Raw genomic sequence first — 19,866 nt, 5'->3', positions numbered from 1 at the left:
TGATTCTTATGACCCTGAGTACAGACTTGCTAATGATAGTGAGGAATCAGATGATGATGATAGTGTATGCCCTGATAATGTATGTGACAGTGATGATGAGTTGCATACCATTAGGCAAAATGCTAAGAAATTTAAAGATAAAATGTATAATGCTATGAACATACCAAACAAGTCCCCTAGTGAAGAGGCTGCTTATGATTCTCAAGTTTTGAGGTCTCTCTCATCCTCAAGTGAGGATGAGAATGCAAGAATTGGATATGTTGGTCCACCTAATCCCAAGAAAAGAAGAATCTTGAAAAAAAGGGTAGTACTGAAGGGGTACCTAGGTTTGAAGTAGGACAGAAGTTTGTTAACATGGCTGAGTTCAGAGATACTGTTAGGAGATATGGTGTGCTTGATAGAAGAGGGGTCCAATTCATTACTAATGATGGTAGAAGATGCCAAGTGTCTTGTGAGGCAAACTGTCCCTTCTATATTTGGTGCAGTAAGGACAAGGATAGTGAGACTGTAACTGTAAAAACACTGGTTGACACACACTTGTGCACTAAGCCATACAACAACAAAATGGCAAATGTCAAGTATTTGTGTAAAGTTTTTGGGGATAGGATCAGGAAGAACCCTCAATGGTCATGTAAGGAGATGGCTGAAACAATTAAAAATGAACTGGAAATTGAGGTTCCTAGAATTAAAGTGTTGAGGCTAAGAAAAATGGCACTTGAAGGAATTGCTGAGAGTCTTAGGCAACATTATGCTAGAGTGAGGGATTTTGGCCAAGAGGTGTTGTTAAGTAACCCTAAAAATACTGTGAAGATATCAACAACTAGATTGAATCCAGAGGATCCTGTAAAGTTCAAAAGAATCTATGTGTGCTATTATGCTCTCAAGGCTGGTTGGAAAGCAGGCTGTAGACCAGTTATTGGGCTTGATGGATGTTTCTTGAAGATTGTTTGTGGTGGTCAGCTCCTATCTGCTGTAGGTAGAGATGGAAACAACCAAATGTTTCCAATCTGTTATGTTGTGGTTAAATCTGAGAATACGGATTCTTGGAGGTGGTTTCTTATGTTGCTCAAGGATGACTTAGATCTGGAGGATGAAGCTGGATTAACAGTCATAAGTGATCAGCAAAAAAGGGTTGGAAAATGCTGTGAAAGAGCTTCTTCCATATGTTGAGCACAGATTGTGCACAAGGCATCTTTGTGCCAATTTCAAGAAAAAGTAATGCTCTTTCTCTACTTGATAATTTTCTACAATGTTCACGTATATTGATTTTGACTCATGTTTGCTACTGTGCTTGCAGGTTCAACACTGGAATATTGAAGAATTTGTTTTGGAGAATTGCATTGTCAACTCACAAGGTTGCACATTTAAGGGCTATGAAAGAACTTGAGAGACACTCAAAGGCTGCACATGCTCTCTTGTCAAAACATGATCCGAAACAGTGGTGCAAATCCCATTTCCAAACACACTCCCTAGTTGACAACACAGACAATAATATTTCTGAAAGCTTTAATTCATGGATCATAAATGAAAGGTAAAACAAGTATGTAACACTCTATAATATGTAATGCACCATGATTGAATGTTATTTCCTAACTACTTGACATTGTCATGTAACAGGTCCATGCCCTTGTTGACCATGCTCCAAGCGATACATTTCAAACTACTGACAAGAATAAGAAGAAGAAGAGATGAGATGCTGAATAGTGATCTGATCCTTTGTCCTAAAATAAAAAAGACTTTGGATCTTCTTGTGACTGAATCTAGAAAATGGTCTGCAGCATGGGATGGAGATAGAAAATTTCAAGTCAAATGTGGAACAAAGGCAGTTACAGTTGATTTGGAGAGGGGCACATGTGATTGTAGGATGTATGACCTAACAGGCATACCATGCCAACATGCCATATCTGCTATACACTCAAGGAGACACCAACCACAGGAATATGTGTCTGACTACTATAAAAGGGAGAAATATCTTGAAAGCTACAAACACTCTCTTGAGGCAATGAAAGGTGAGGAATACAATGCTGCCTCCTGACATTCCCAAGAAACTCAGAGGAAGACCAAAGAAAATGAGAAGGAGGGAGGAGTGGGAAGGTGGCACCAGAAGGCGACACCATCTCAAGGAATTGTCCTACAGAGGTATAGCAACAGAAGAGTGATGCATTGTAGTAATTGTCGACAGCCAGGGCATAGAGTCTCCAAGTGTCCAACAAAGAATACAGATGCCACACCTGAACAGACAAAAGAGAAAGATGCTGCAACTGAGACAAGAAAGAAGAAAGACACACAGGGTGCACCCGTGAAGAAGAAGGCCAAGGAGGTGGCAAGACAGAAGCTTGCTGTGAGAAGACCTACTAATGGAATCACAATAAATGCACCACAGACTCAAGGTTCACAAACAGGCTCTAAACATCCAAAAGGCAAAAAGGACACATACAAGGGCAAAGGTAAGCAACTGGTAGAAGAAGATGAAGGAAGTTTGGATGATGACAGTGATGCTAGTGACAGGGTTGCAGAGGAGGTTTGGAAGTTGTTTGAGGATGACTACTTTCAAGGCAATGAAGGAAGTCAGAAAAAGATGAAGTTGGTGACAGAAGTTGAAGCACAAGAAGATGCACAGATGGTTGAGCTTGGAGATGATGAGCCCTTGGCCTCTTTCAAGAAAATTCCAAGGAAGAAAATGTCTTTGGTTAAAGGCCAAAATGCTGATCAGTGGTCTAACAGTGGCAAGGATTATGTGAGGTTCAGTGATGAGCTTAGAGGCCCTGTAGGTACAAAGGTAGTTTTCATGCCAACACCTGGCTTGGTGCCTTTTAGACCACCTAGGGCTACACCACCTACAAACACACCACCTCCTAAACCAGAGCAGAGGCCAAGGGCTGCAGCAGCCCCTAGAAGTTATGGTTTCAGACTCAGCACTGAGTTAAAAAGGTTAAGTGGCTTCAAGAATACTGCAGAAGATCCAATTAACCTAGGGGAATGAATTTTTAAGTAGTGTTGCTTTTGGAAGTTTTATTTAAGCCAATTCTATTAAGTTTCTCTTGAACTTGTTATTGTTAAAACTGTTGCAACTTTTGTTTAAGTATTTGGTATCTCTTAAGACTGATGTAACTTGTGTTTGTAAGACTTATTTATGATGAATGGTTTCTATTTTGCAATTTGGTATCTGTTATATTATTTTTCTGTTATTATCATGGTGAAAATGACTATCTAATTTGTCCCAAATTATACCAAAAGGTGGTCCATATGACCTGTTCATTGATTACAACCATTACAAATGCATTCAACCTGTTCATTGATTACAACCATTACAAATGCATTCAACCATACAATCTATTCAAACCATTACATTCACTACTCCTAACTACCATTACACATGCATCTTTACTGCCATCATAAACCAACTACTTCATATTCATTACAAATGCAACCACCATCACAGCAAATAGCACACAGATCTTGAGTTGTTTTTTCATCTTTTTCTTCTCATCCTTTAACTGACTTCTTGCATCAATCAACACATTTCTTTCCTCCTTCAAAATCTTCCTTTTTTCAACACTTTCCTCTAAGTCTTCTGGAACAAGTTTTAACTTCTCCTCCAAATAAATTCTCCAGTGGTTCAAGTGAGTTATCACTTCCATTGATCTAGGGCAGAATTCTTCCTCAAACCATTAAAAAAATGGCAGCCTTCACCTTCCTACAATTAACAAATTTTAAACATTATTTACAATAATAAAAAAACATAAAAAAAATCAAAATATTACCTTTGGTATGGCACAAGTATAGAAACGCCTTCCCGGATTTTTTAAAGTCCATGAAACACATGTTCTAGCTCGTCTCCCACAAAAACACATTTTGTATTCTTCCTTCTTCACCGACTGCACAGAGGAGGAACTATCCGCACTTCTACCCATGGGGCTTTGATACTTAGACATATGAGTAGCAACTATACTGAAGGAATTGGGGAGAAAATCACAGGATTTTGATTTGTGTTCATTCAACTCTAAGAACCCTAGTTTATATATGTATAAGCACTATGACATATAGACGTTGCTATTTAGCCACGTCAACAGACTTTACCGTTACATCCATGCTGTCCAAACCATCTCTGCCACGTCCACTCTCCCGTCAAGTCAACGTCCATGACTAACGGGAAAGTCATTACTCTCAACTAGAGTGGTGTCATCGAGACCCCGATAACTAGAAGGGTATTTTTGATATGTCACCCTCACTTCAGTGACTACTTTGAGATTTAAGTCGATATAAATGTCAGCCAGAAAGTGAAAAAATGGGTAGAGAGTTTGGAAGTTTGGGGTCGAGAAATCACGGGGTGTTTTGGGAGGCGTATTAAAGAATGTAAAATTAAATTGAAGGAGCTACGTCAGAAACGAGACCCTTAATCGATTGCTGAGTTCGAAAGTACAAAGAAAAAGGCTAACTTAATCTTGGATCAAAAAGAAGTATTCTGACGACAGAGATCAAAGCAACTATGGTTGCAAGCAGGTGACAAGAATACAAAATACTTTCATGCGTCATGTAATAAAAGAAAACGAAACAATCACATATAGAGGTTGAAATCTGATGATGGGGAATGGATCAACTTGAATGAAGGGTTGGAAGAGAAGATTATGAGTTATTTTCAGCAGTTGTTTACAGCAGGTACCACACGAACAAAAGAAGTGTTGAACTATATCTTTAAGTTGGTGATTGATCAGCAAAACATTGATTTGTTGAAACCAATATTGGACGAAGAAGTTAAGAAAATAGCCTTCCATATGCATCCTGACAAAGCTCCGGGGCCAGATGGTATGACCCCGACTTTCTTTCAGAAGAATTGGTCGCTTGTAGGCAAGGATGTCATTTAGTTAACAAGGAATTTTTTCTTAACAGGTGAGATAGTAGACAATATGAATGCTACATTCATTGTGTTTATTCCGAAGAAGAAGCAACCACTGAGTTGGGGCCAATTTCCCTCTATAATGTTATCATGAAGACCATTACGAAGGTTATTACTAATAGATTCAAGAAGGTGTTGGAAACAATTATCTCGGATAGTCAAAGCGCATTTTTACTTGGGCGTCTAATCTCCGACAACATTATGATCTCTTTTGAGGTTATGCATTACTTGAAGAGAAAGAAGTTTGGAAAAGATGGGTTCATGGCACATAAGCACTTAAGCTAGACATGTCTAAAGTATATGATCAGATTGGAAATTTTTGAGGGATGTGCTTCGTACTATGGGTTTTAATGATTAGTGGTCGCACATGATTTTACAATATGTCTCAACGGTTGAATACATCATTGTTCATAATGAATATACAATTGGTCCAATCATTTAAGACAGGGAGATCCCGTATCTCCCTATCTTTTTATTGTGTGTGCGGAAGGTTTATCTTGTTAGATATTGAGTATAACACAGAGTGGGGGGGGGGTGAATGTGTTATCATTTTTTTAGGTTTTTTCAAACTATTTGGAGATGGTGAACAAAGCAATCTAATTTGTAGAGATGTGTTTAACAAAATTAGTAAAGCATGCACAACAAACACAACATTTTCAAAACTCACTTAATTTTGTATTAAAATTAAGTATGTCTTGCTACAAATTTCTGGTTTCTTTGTAAGTAAAGAACTCAGCTTCTTTCTTGAGAGACTACAAGAAAATTTAGATCTGTTTGTTACTTTTTAAAATAAAGGACCAGTATTTACTTTATAGATTAGAAAACACAGGTTTACACATCATGCAATAAGATTTACTAAACCCTACTTTAAGTTATTTCTAAACTTTTCCAATTCTGGCTTAGTGAATCCTTGCAAACCTTGTAGGTTTGTGATATTCCTTTGTCAGTTAATCTTGACTCTTGATCTTGCACTCTTCAAACTGCTTTTGTAGGCTTTTCAATCTAAGTGATTAGATTATTTGTTGATTGATATTCTTGAACCTTTAACTTGTCTGCATTCTGTACTTGAGGTTCATATCGAGATCTCCAGTTTGTTGTATAGAGAACTGACATCTCGATAAGTATAATGACTTATCGAGATCTCTGAGTTCTCTGTAAGTGTTTTGACTTGTCGACGTCTCTGAATTCTCTATAAGTGATTTGGCTTGTCGAGGTCTCTGATTTCTCTATAAGTGTTTTTGACTTGTCAAGATCTCCGAGTTCTCTATAAGTGAACTTGGCTTGTCGAGGTCTCCAAATCTCTGCATGTATAAATGACTTGTCGATACCTCTGATATCTCTATGTGCATTTTGACTTCTCGATATTTTTGAGATCTCTAATGAGAAATTGACTTGTCGATATCTCCAATCTTCATATCTTCATTTTAACTTGTCGATATCTATGAGTTCTCTATATGCAGAAATGACTTGCCGATATCTCCAATCTTCACAACTTCATTTGACTTGTCGATATCTCTGAGACTTCTCTATTAGCTATTTTGGACTTCTCGATAAGTCATTTTGGAGTTCTTGAATGAATTCTCTACATGACTTGATATATGACTTGTAAATATCTTGACATAGAACATTTTTCCTAAAGCAAATTTATTCAACTCCAAGCTTCTTCACCTTTTCTCTGAGGCATGATCTTGTTGATCTTCTTCGAGAGTTTATTCTTAGGCTTGAGACTGTTTATAGAAAAATACTCCAGTCTGATTTTTAACATTTTTACAGACTCAAGTAATACAATAGAAAATACAGATTAAGACTATCATACAACTAAATCTTAGGGTTGTCAATGTTATATAGTCTTGTTATAATACATACATGTCTTGCACAACATATCTTCTCTTCTCAAATGCTATGAACATAAACAATGGTTGCATGGGGTTCGTATTTGCAAGAAAGCTCCAATGATAAGTCATTCTTTGTTTGCGGATGACGGTTATATCTACTGCAAAACGGACCAAAGGCAAGCCATGAAGATTGTTGAGTTGTTAAGTTTGTATGAAAATGCTTCAGGCCAACGAATTAACAAGAGCAAGTCTCGGTATTTTTTAGTGCCAATGTAATTGAGTATAACAAAAATCTGGGTTTGCCACGAATTACAAATTCTGGAGGCTGATGCAAATTCGAAATACTTGGGGCTTCCAAATATTTTGGGTCGTAACAAGTCGATTATTTTTGGGTACTTATAGGATAAGGTGAAGGCAAGCATTCAAAAATGGAGTGAGAAGATAATATCTAGACCTGCTAAGGAGATTTTAATTAAGACGGTGGCTCAGGTGCTCCCATCGTATACTATGAACGTGTTCTTACTTCCTGTTGAAATGCTGAGAGATATAGAGCACTGCATGTCAAATTTTTTTTGGAACTCTGATCGGAAAAATAAATCAAAAATTGGTTGGATGTCTTGGGAGAGGATGACAAGACATAAATATTTAGGGGGACTAGGATTTAGAAGCTTGCAAGATTTTAATATCGCAGTGCTGGGGAAACAGTGTTGGAGATTAATTACATTTCTAGAGAGCTTGCTAGCCAAGGTATATAAGGCTAGATATTATGCAGATACAAATTTTATGGCTGCTAAGCTTGATTGCAGCCCTAGTTTTATCTGGAAAAGCATTCTTGAAGCCAGGAAGGTGATTGCAGATGGCTCGAGATGGAGAATAGGTAATGGAATGGACATCTCAATTTTAAACCAACCTTGGTTGAATGATAGAAACAATCCTTATGTTTCTACTAATTCTCCGGCGTTGGTAAATCAAAAGGTAGCATCCATGTTTCAGCTAGGTACTAAGGATTGGGATCTGGATATTTTGGCTGATATATTTGAGCACAGAGACCAGCAAGGTCTTCTCAACACGGTAGTGGAGCATGAGTTGAATAATGACACCTTGATTTGGAATCTGGAGCATACATGACACTATACTGCCAAAAGTGCTTATAAACTTCGGCAAACACAAAAACATGCGTGGCATGAGCGCAACAACATTGATTTTTAGAAGAATTTGTGGAATATAAAAGCCCCGCCTCAAGTTCTTAATTTAGTTTGGAGAGCTTTAACATATTGCTTGCCTACACTAACTCAATTGCAAACTAAACATGTGCAGGTAAACAACATATGCCCGGTTTATAATGAGGGAGCAGAAACAATTGTACATGCTCTAATACAATGCAAAATAGATGCGACGTGCTGGCACATTTTTAAACCAAATATTATCACTGAGGGGACCTGGGAGTTCAAAGAATGGTTAGCTCAGAACCTAGTTGGCCAGTCAATCAACAATAAAGCAATGTTTGTAACTTTGTGTTGGTCAATATGGAGATCACGTAATGATCTGGTTTGGAGTTGTAAAAGATGGTTAATTCTGAAAATAATTGAAAAAACTTGGGAGTATCTTTCACAGTGGACAACAACTCAGATTAGAGGTGTTTTAGTGCCTCTCGTACCTACGGTAGAGGGTGATGGGACTGTACGCTGGGCGAAACCACACTACAATGAAGTAAAGATCACAGCGGATGCAGCTATCTTCCAAGATCGGGGAATGTCAGGTTATGGTCTGGTAGCTCGTAACCATGATTGACATCTGTACTCAGCTAAATCGAGAACTAAACCAAAAGTAATGGAACCAACCTTGGTGGAAGTAATGGCAGTTAAAGAAGCGTTGAGCAGGGCGAAGGAGATGGAGGGTTCCTCAATTACTGTCGAGTCTGATTGTCTTGTGTTGGTTTAGCTGATTAGGATTGTCACACCAATGCGATCGAGACTGGTTAAATGATCGAGGAGTGTAGGGAGATAACTCGAAATTATAAAAACATAGGTTGTATTTTATTAAACGTTCTGCGAATATGGCGGCACATGAACTTGCTCATGTGTCACATATGTTTCCTGATCATATCTTTGATTGGAGTTTTGTTTCGATTAAATTAAAGTTAAGGATTATATTCTTCATGATTTAATGGAATAACACACCCGAATTCCGTAAAAAAAAGAATAACTTTTCACAAGCCATTTGTTACCATCAACAAATCAAAACTCTTCAATAGGAAAAAAATATTATTTTTGAATGCATAACTATGCACCAAAAAAATAAAAATAAAAAAATGTTAAATGTATAGTTAATTTTTTTTAATTTTCAGAGTAAATTAAAAGTGAAAAGACAAAATTGTTCGTGATAACATATCATTCAAAACATAAACCTGCACTTCATGCGAGGTAATTTGATCTTTTCACTTCATTTTACACGCCTCTGCAAATAACATTTTCGGTAAAATATTACTCTTTCCATCCTATTTTAATAGTACACTTTGTAAAAAAAATATTTACCAAAATATTTTTCTTGTAAATATTTTTCTTGTTCTCTACCCTATACAAATTTTATAGGGGTTATGGTTAAGAGTACCGATTTTTCTAAATGAGTGTAGCAATATAACGAATTCTGAATGAGATGATTATAGATACCAGATGGAACATGCATTTACCATTCGGTACAACACAATACGCATTCTTTTCTGCAGCATTGTTTGATACGCATCTATAACTAGGGTAATATTCAGAAAATTTTACCAAATACACGTAAGCGACTGGGGTATTCTAAAAGATACCTGACTCAAACATGCGTACTTCTCAAATACCCGAATAACAATTGCGTAATTCCAAATTCACCCTTGATCCCCAAACATCACCGGCTACAACCTACAAATACATCAACTATACATATACAGTTAAATCAACCAGCTACACTGAGTTCACTCAATTAAATATATGCCTCCAAATCATACGATTACTCGATTTGAATGTTTTATGTTATAACATGTTTATCAAAAGAGAGGCATGAGGTTTAAAGATGGTGTGCGACAATCAAAAATGGGTTGCAGAAGAAGCGGGGAGTTAAGAAGGGGGTGGATGTGCTAGGTAAGTATGCAATACACATTTTATTAGGGCTGAGCATAAATTGGCCAAACCGACCGAAACCGCCCAATCCAAACCGTCCAAACCGAATTTTACGGTTTACTAACGGTTCGGTTCGGTTTTGGATTGACATTTTAAAAACCGAATTTTTTCGGTTTGGTTTCGGTTTTTACCTCCAAATCGACCGAAATAACCAAACCGAACCGAACCGCATATTTAGAATGAAATAATAATATGCATATATTAGTAATGTGCAATTAATAATAAATTTACAATTTATAACATATGTGTAAACTAAAACATATAAAAGAACTAACCTTAATATTTTATTCTAAGATATTAATATTTATGTATGTGTTATATTTTCATTATTTTTATTTTTATTCAATAAAAGTATGAGAGTTGTTCGCATCTTTCTCGTCTTCTTACCTTTTTTAATATCTCAAAGTCATAATATTTATATAATCATTTTGAATATGATTATAATAAAAAATATAATTCTATAATATGAAACAAACTTTCGAGTCTTATTTACAAGTTCAAGTTTAATTTAATTTTTAACTTTGTTTTATAGAAATAATGGTTAAAACCGAAACCAAACCGAACCGAACCGTTTTAAACGGATTGGTTTGGTTTGGTTTTTTCACATAACGGTTTGGTTTCGGATTGGACTTTAAGGAAACCGCTAACTTCGGTTTGGTTCGGTTTGGACCCTCCAAACCGTCCAAACCGACTGATACTCACCCCTACATTTTATATTAGAGTCTTTAAATGGGTAATTTCCGCCATCATCTTTGAGTATGGGTATTTTGTTAATCATGAATTAAAATTTGGTATTTTTAACATTCTTTCAATTTTAATAGTTTCAATATTGACTAAATTAAGTCATAATACCCTCCTCATAAATATCATTGCATAAGTATTTAATGGCTTTTATGTGTGTATCTATACTATACTATTATAAGCAAAACATAGGATAAATTGGTTGGTTGGTTAACACCTTCCAAAAAAAATTATTAACATTTTTCAAAAAAAATAAAAATATACATATAATTAATTTAGAAACACGTTAATTCCTTTTAATTAAAGGTAAAATTACATGTCCTACATAACTACCAACACTTGCACACTCCCATCATGGCCAAAACTCTACTAATGCAAGTCTTAGCAGAAATCCTCCATATATTTCGCATGTTAATAATTAATGTTATTAATTAATATATAATAATTTAATTAAGTTACTATTATCAACCTCTTCAGTCTTCACTATATTTCTTATATTTACTTTGTAGGAGACATGTCTACATAGCTACTGTTCATAAAGAGAAAAATGAGTACACTTACTAAGTAAGTGAGGATATATAAATGAATTGTACATCTTTACGAATTAAAGGGAAAATGAAAAAGAAATTTAAATTTAGTAAACTCAACTGTTGAGTATATATATGCCTTCTAGAAGACTAGAACAACTATAAAAATTGTTAAATGAAGTTTTTAGCAAGAAAAAACTAAAGCTGTTAAGAATTCAAAAAGTTTTGTTATTAACTTTTTTAATCTCTTAAGATAGAATTAAAAAAAAATCAATCAGAAATAACACAAAAGGTCATTATAGTTGAAAGATAAATAAATTAAAATAAAAAAAATAAATATATAAAAAACAAATCATTTAACACTTGACTAGGTACCCCGTGCATCGCACAGCTTCCAGGCTAGTCTATACTATACTATACTATTATAAGCAGAACACCTTCTATTTGGTAGTCGGTTGCTCGGTACAGTTGTTTGGTACGACAAATAACAACCGCTAGATTTAAAGTCAGATATATGAGAACCGTTGGATGCAATAATAAAAATTATTATATTAATATTAAACTACTTACATGGATTCGGGGTTCGAACCCCGTCAACAGCTTATTATATTTAAACTTTTATATTCTTTATTTTAATAATTTCTACAGGTTCAGGGTTCGAGTCCCGTGAACAACATATTATATTATATTATTTATTTTCAGTCAAGTCTCAAATTATCACAAAACATCCTCTATTTGGTAGTCAGTTGTTCGGTACAGTCGTTTGATACGACAAATAACAACTGTCAGATCTAAAGTCAGATAGATGGGAACCGTTGGATGTAATAATAAAATAATATTATATTAATATTTAAACTGCTCTCATTAATCCAAAGTTCGAACCCCGTCAACAACTTATTATATTTAAACTTTTATATTCTTTATTTTAACAATTTTCATAGGTTGAGGGCTTGAGTCCCATGAACAACATATTATATTATATTATATTATTTATTTTCAGTAAAGTCTTAAATTATCACACAACATTTATTATTAGAACTTATTATGTTCTTCAATTTATTTTTCAACTATTGAAAATATATATCAAAATATAATAATTTTAAGTTATAATTATATTATTAAAGATCATTCAAGTGTTAAAAGCAATCAGTACATCGTACGGGTCATATGCTAGTATATATTTATACACTTACTTACCTTTTGAAGTATGTGTAATTAATATAATGTATAAAAACTAAGTTATTATTGTTGTGTGAAAAATGAGAAAAAATATATTGTATTATCTATTTATTAATACTAGCTTATTATATATTTTTTTAGAAAAATATATTGAATTCAATTCTTAATTTTGTTCATTTAAAATTTTAAATAATATGACTTCATGATAATTATATTAGTAGACGTATATGTTCATAACTTTTTAGAACATTTAAACTTATTTAAAGTGATAACATTGATAGGGGGAGAGAAATATTATTATAACGAAATTATTATTTTATTGAGGGTAAAAATATAATGTCTTCATTTTGTTGGAACCTTAAAAAAATATTATTGGCGATTACTTAATCGATTAACTATAACTCTATAAAAAATATTTGAAAAAGACAATAATCGATTAAATATAACTCTATAAAAGATATTTCAAAAAGATAATATTACTGATTGAACGATATAGTTTTATTCATAATTCTATGTATATTTTAAAATAAAAAATATTTATGTTTTAAGTAAAATTTAATTTTTTAGTTCATATCAATAGTATACGAATTATACTTAGTGTAATATTAATTTAATTTATCTCGAATCAGTGGTTTATATTATTTTATTTTAGCCCAATGCCTAATACACCGACCAAATCAAACTAATTATTTTTAGTATATTTTTAATTTTTTTTAAAGTCTAGATCTATAAGATAATTTTGTTTTAGTTTGAATAATTAGTATATATGATTTTATTTTTGTTGGTCGAATTATATTTTTATTTTAGTTTTTTGTTAGTCTGAATTAATTGTATAATGTATTTTTTCCTGTATAAGTAAAATATATTATTTTGTTTATCCAAGTTCATTAGTATAATTTTTTAGGGGGATTGATAGTATATTATTTTATCTTAACCCGGGTCACATTATATATCAACTAAATCTTAAAAATTATATTAAGTCTGCTTAAATTTAATTTAGTCCTAAGTAATAAATTAGAATACTATAAAATTCAATATAAATTAAAATTTAAATTGGTAAAAGAAGTAGAATTTAATATAAATTATAATGATATAGAGTTCGATATAAAATAGAATTAAAATCGGTAAAGTAATAGAGGAAGTTGACTTCAATATCAATTAGAATTGAACTTGATCGACCCAGTAATTAGAATTAAATAATTAAATAATGGTAATTAAATAATTTCAGCAGGTATTGACCGACCAACTACCAAACTTTTAATATTTCGTCTATTATAATATAATATAGATCATAATGATATAGAGTCCGATATAAAATAAAATTGAAATAGGTAAAGAAATAGATATGTATATAGATTTAGATCGATCCATCCAAACCTGTTACATTAACAGGCCTAGCGCGGAGTGTGGGTAAAAAATACTAGTAGTAATAACATTTGATATTATTTATCAGCGTCAATTTTATTATGTTTGTTATGAAAATTTAAATGTGAGCCTTTATGCTTTTGTCTAAATATTTTGGGGGACAGGTTGCGTACATTTAAATTTGATAAACTTTTTTTGATAAAGGAACATTCAATGGAGCTGAATTATTATATATATATATATATTTATTTTAACTTTACTTTATGTCTTAAAAAGTCATATATAAAAAATAAATATTTACACATATAATATTTCGATGATCTAAATTAATTGATAATAAATTAATGTGATAAAACAGATCGACATTACCCTCTAAATTACTAAATTTCGTACTTTACGTAATAAAGTATTGATATTTATACATTTAAAGATAAATATTTACTATTAAAATAATAAGTTATGTACTTACTTACAAATTTTTATTGCATTACCAAGTAACATAACGTTTTTATGTATATAAATTTGAAAGAAAAATCAATAATAAATTGTATAAACTAGATTTTTTACATAAATTAATTAAATAAATCAATAACGGTCCAGTTTCGGCCCAATATGGGTTTTCCGATGAATCAGCCTCAGATTTTTTATAGGTCGATCCATATCTGGATCCGTTCGGATCACGAATTTCAAATCTGATATCCGCTCCATTTATGTATATTACTATAATACTAGGTTTCTAGCTAAGGTCTGGAGACTCAGTTTAATGATCCTGCATATTTTCAACTTAAACATAGATGATTAAATAATTATTATCGACTTCAAAAAGAACTATTCCTACAGTATAACTCGCCTCAACATATGGACTGGACCATGTATACTACTGGACCGAATAAGTATAGATAATTGGCTTTCATTCAACCTAAAGATAAGGCTTCTAAATTAGAAATAATGAAAAATATTTTTTATTATAATATATAACCTGATCGGGTTATTAACGAATCAGATCGGCATAAATCCATATTCGCTCTATTTATAATTGAATTTTTCTTATCGGATCGGATCCTGAATTAGATTTTTAATAGGTCGATCCATATTCGCTAAAATGATCCCGGATCGAATCGGGTCGGAGCGAATTTTCACTCCATTGACAGGCCTACTCCGCGCACGGGCGTCTAACAATTTTTGTTGGGAAAAAAATATAAGAATGATCATTGTAGTAACATAAATATTTTTTAAAGTTGAAATGGTATCCGTTAGTGTTAAATTTAGTAAAACTATAATTTTGTTATGTTAATATAAATATGTCACGAAATTTTTGTTAGAATGGTAAAATTAAAGAAAAAGACATATATTGAAATAGTTTATTCAATCAAAAAATGTAAAATTTATAATTCTGAAGAGTACTTACTAAAGTTTAAAATTCAACTATAAATTTTGTAAGTAAAAATACAATATGAAAGATTAATACACCGGACTACAAAATCTATAAATAGACAAAAATTAGAACTTATTGAGTATTCTTATTAGACAATAACAGTATTTTTTATTTTTAATATTCACAAAATGTGCAACAATTAATCTACAAATCTATATAGTATTTACTGAAAGTTTGCCCATTAGAGCAGCTGCAAAATATAAGAAAAAATTTCCATTCGGATCCTAACATGAAACAGAGAAAGCAATAGTGCTAAAGTTTAACAAATATTACTCGCTGTCTTGCAGTCTTGAAGGAGTCACTAAAAGCATCTTAAGAGGTACTTTTATATAAAAAGGTGTATAGAACACTGTAGAGTATACAGCATGTGAAACCCGTAGAGGAGTACTATTGATAATTTCACATAAATATATACTAAAAGAAGTGCAAGGCCTAATAAAAGTGTAAAATCATGTTTACACAGCTGAAAATTTGACAAACTTGATAATCTGAAGTACTGTCTCTAGCTTGAAACTCTTGAAACATTCAAGTTTTGATTAAAACACAAATAAAAGCCTAGTGTGTGACACGTATAGAGTGCATCTTACACACCAAGTTTATGATATGAATAGAATTTGAAAAACTAAAATACGGAGACCTTCTCTAACATGAAACTCTTAATATTAATGAAACTTAGGACATAAAACTTTGAAACAGGCTGACATATACAAAATACTTTTTCCCATCTCTTTAACTAAAATTAGTTACCAAACTTTTGCTTGTACCACTTGAATCTCCTTCAGCAAACATTCACAACATACATGGGATTATCAGGTGTTGACTTACCATAGCCTAGGCTATACTAAAGTCTGCCTTGCTGAAATTATTAGGTTGACAATAATTTTGATGTACTCTTCAATCTATAACACTAAATAGTGCACCTGTTTGGCGTTTCTGGTAAGTCCACTTAATTGGGCTTAAACCCATATCACTTACTGGTGGACTGTTTGGGGTCTCACTTATCAACAGCTTCTTCATATGGGATAAGCCCATAAGTAAAATATACCTGACCCGATACTTTTCTTCTTCACTTATTCATCTCTAACCTAGGCGCCTCTTTTTTCTCACATCTCGCACATCTCTCCCCTCTCTCCTCTCTGTCAGTTTGGCGCTCAAATCTCGTTCGATCTCTCTACACCTGCTTCGATTCTCGTCAGGTATGTCCCCTCTCTCCCGTATGTATGTGTGTGTATAGTTTCGTTAAAATAGCAAATCTTCTTCGTTTCGTGTATTATGATCGATGTATTTGTATATCTGTATGTATTTTTAATTTCTACCATCTTCAAGCTCTTTTTACACTTCTGGGTGAATTATTTTTGTAATAATTTAATGTCCTTGTATGATAATTGTTGTATATGCAGTTTTTTTCAGAAGGATTTATGTTAAAATTAGTTTAAATTCGAATTCTTCATTTATTTTGTGTAATTAATTTTGTGTTTAGTGATTAATTGAGCTGTTGAGTTCTTGGTATGTTGTGTTCAGTCATAGGAGGTTTATTTTAGTTTGCTTTGTGGTTGAAGGTGGAGTGTTAATTAACATCATTGATTATTTTTTAACGATTTGATCAGATGTTAAGGGCACAGTCGAATATACGGCGACGGGATCAACCATCAGGTGCGGCTCCTATATGTGCGACTCCTTCTGTATCATTTGTTGCCAAGTGGGGAGATAAAGAACACGATTTATTTGTGAGGTTATGTCATGGTCAGGTTGTTAAAGGCAACAGGCCTAACACCACTTTGAACAAAGAAGGTTGGAATGCTGTGTATCAGCAATTTGCTTCTCGTTCAGGAAAGGATCCCGTTTGGGATTTAAGAAAACTAAAGAATCATTGGGATGCGATGAGAGAAGATTATAAGATTTTTAGGAAATTGAAGTTTGGGCAAACTGGTTTGGGATGAACGAGTTGACAAAACAATTTGAAGCGTCTGATGAATGGTGGAAGGAGAAAATTAAGGTACATCTTTTACAATTACGAGTTTAATTGAAGTAATTTTATGTCCTAGTTTAAATTTAAACGTGTTATAGCTGTATGTATTGATATATTGTGTATTTATGTTGTATTGTGTTTTGAAGGGTCCATAAACTCTATTAGTTTACATTGTTGTATAGATGCGATGTCAACATGATTAGGATCTCTGATTTTAATGGCTATTTTTGTGCTTTATTAGTAAGCCTGCATTATCAGTATATGGTTGAAAATAGATTGAATTGTCAAAGAAATGAAGTTGAACTTAAAAACATGGTGGTGGTCTCTACGCAAGAACAATCAGTGGGTTTCTAAATTAGCTGTTCAATTTGGGGTTTATATAATTTAATTTTTTCTATTTAGAAACTGCAATGGATACATACCTGAATACCATTTTGTTACTCTTATATCAGTATGGCTTAATAAGTGTGTACAATACATCTTCATATAGTTCTTCCTTAATTCGATCTGCAGCGTGCGGTCTAGTGTTTTCTAACTGGAATGTGAGTATGCAGTAAAGTGTTTGTGTTGCAATTCAGAGTGTTTAGTCCCACAACTTTATATGAGAGCTCTAGTGCTGGGTGCGACAGAATCAAAGACAATAATAACCAAGGAGGGAAGGCCAATGTTAAGTTAGAAGTGCTAAAAGCGGTAATCTGTACAAACTGGTATTTGTAGTATAGCTGGTAGAAAAGTTTCAATGCAATGAAAATTAAAATCCATGACTTTCAGAATTCCTATTCAGGCTCCGTATGCCATATACTATAGTTAGTAAATCTTTTTTAGAATTATATATATTTTGAAGTTGTGTATTGTGTGAAAATGTGGTTAAAAATTAAAGCTTTAATTGCCTTTACTTTGTCTCTGATTGATTTGTTGGAATGTAGTGGAAGTTGGGTCTGATCTTGGTTATGAAAATTCCTGCTTGATGCATTTTTATGGCACTGGTTTTTAATATAATTAGTTCAAAAATTATGTTCAAATATTATAGCTTCACTAATAAACCTCAATCTTCGTAGGAGAATAATTTTTGTATGGAGTCAAACAGTGCATATCAATACGATTTTGAAATTCCAAATGAAACTGAAGAAGATGAGTCAAATTTGTTGGATTGGCAAACGGTTTGTTGTGCTGCTGCTTACGAATTGGTGTATTATTATGAAAGTTTTGTGCACAAAGAGCCATGTCATAATTCAATTAGAACGGGTGGTAAAGTAATTGACGAAATAATGAAAGGGAATGAAATTCGTTGCTATCAAGATTTTCGTATGTTAAAAGATACTTTTATAAGTTTTTGTCGAATATTAGTAGATCGTTATGGGTTGGTTCCCACACAAGGCATGTCTGAATATGAGGAAGTAGGGATCTTCTTGATGAATGTTGCGCATGGGTGTGGGAATCGTTTAATGCAAGAAATGTGGAATTACTCTGGTGAGACTATTAGTCGACATTTTCATCCTGTTCTACAAGCTGTTTGCAGACTGGCAAGTGATTACATTAAATCGGCTTCAAATTATAACACTGGATGTGGTTATCATACACCTCAACATGAACGATATCATCCATATTTTGAATTAAGTGTATATATTTATATCCAAATATTTTCATGACTTTTGTTGATAAAAATTAATATTATTTCAATATTAACCGCATGATGCTATTGGAGCTATTGATGCTACTCATATTAAATGTCGAGTAAAAGAAACAGAGCATACACCCTATTTTGGTCGAAAGGGATACGCCACTCAAAATATTCTAGCAATCTGTGATTTTAACTTGTGCTTTACTTTTGCTTGGGCGGGCTGGGAAGGGGGAGCACACGATAGTCGTATTTTAAATGAGGCTACAACTCAAGGGAATCTGAATTTGCCACATCCACCTGGAAAAAAATTCTATCTTGTAGATGCAGGTTATGCACACAAAAAAGGATACATGGCTCCGTATAAATGATCAAGTATTAGATATCATCTTGCAGATTTTCGTCGGGGTGATGGCAGCGAACGTGTACCATGAAATCCTAAAGAAAAATATAATCATCTTCATTGTTCTTGTAGAATGGTTATTGAGCGAACATTCGGGGTGTGGAAAGCTAGATTTGCTATTTTAGCAAATAAACCGATGTATAAGATATATACGCAAACTGATATCGTTCTGTCCACGATGGCGATTCATAACTACATTAGAAAATCAAATTGTAGTGACAGCGCATTTCGTACGACCGGAAGAGAAAGTTATATTCCTCCGGATTCTACTACAACAACTAATGAGAGTCGAGAGACCGAGATAGATGAAACTGATGAAACTGACTATGACGGTAGGTGGATTGCGCTGCGTGATAGTATCGCTAATAGTATTCATAACAGAGCATAAATGTTGTAATATCTCGATCTTTTTATTTGGCCATTGTAATAAATAATAAATAAAATTTATTTTAATAAAATTATATATTTCTGTACTCAAAAAATTATTACTAAAATTTTTTAAAATTTTTAACTTATAAGTTATTTTACCAAACACCCCACTTTACTTATAAATGAAACAGCCAAACACCAAAATTAACTTATTTGTTAAAAACCACTTATTACATATAAGTCACTTATCACACTTAAGTCATAAGTTACTTATTTTAAAATTTCCCAAACGGGCCCAGTATATAGAGTAGAAAATTATCTTATCAAACAGAGGGATACACAAACATCTATACTATACTATAATAAC

At 33.1% G+C, this 19,866-nt stretch overlaps 2 protein-coding genes and 1 pseudogene across 2 annotated transcripts; all 3 read left to right on the top strand.

Moving 5' to 3' along the window:
* The first annotated feature begins 354 nt into the window (after positions 1-354).
* LOC141719903 (uncharacterized) lies at positions 355-2,035 on the top strand. The gene is made up of 3 exons (XM_074522266.1): positions 355-1,049; positions 1,298-1,531; positions 1,618-2,035. The coding sequence occupies exons 1-3, from the start codon at positions 355-357 to the stop codon at positions 2,033-2,035; spliced, it is 1,347 nt and encodes a 448-aa protein (XP_074378367.1).
* Positions 1,133-3,015, top strand: LOC141717245 (uncharacterized). Its single transcript, XM_074519339.1, has 3 exons — positions 1,133-1,215; positions 1,298-1,531; positions 1,618-3,015. The coding sequence occupies exon 3, from the start codon at positions 2,159-2,161 to the stop codon at positions 2,981-2,983; it is 825 nt and encodes a 274-aa protein (XP_074375440.1). The 5' UTR covers positions 1,133-1,215; positions 1,298-1,531; positions 1,618-2,158; the 3' UTR covers positions 2,984-3,015.
* Positions 3,016-18,182: 15,167 nt separating this feature from the next.
* LOC141719902 (uncharacterized) lies at positions 18,183-19,518 on the top strand (annotated as a pseudogene).
* The last annotated feature ends 348 nt before the right edge of the window (positions 19,519-19,866 follow it).

This window comes from Apium graveolens, chromosome 4, assembly GCF_009905375.1.
Source record: "Apium graveolens cultivar Ventura chromosome 4, ASM990537v1, whole genome shotgun sequence".
Taxonomy (NCBI): Eukaryota; Viridiplantae; Streptophyta; class Magnoliopsida; order Apiales; family Apiaceae; genus Apium; species Apium graveolens.
This window is presented reverse-complemented; position numbering and strand designations above follow the sequence as displayed.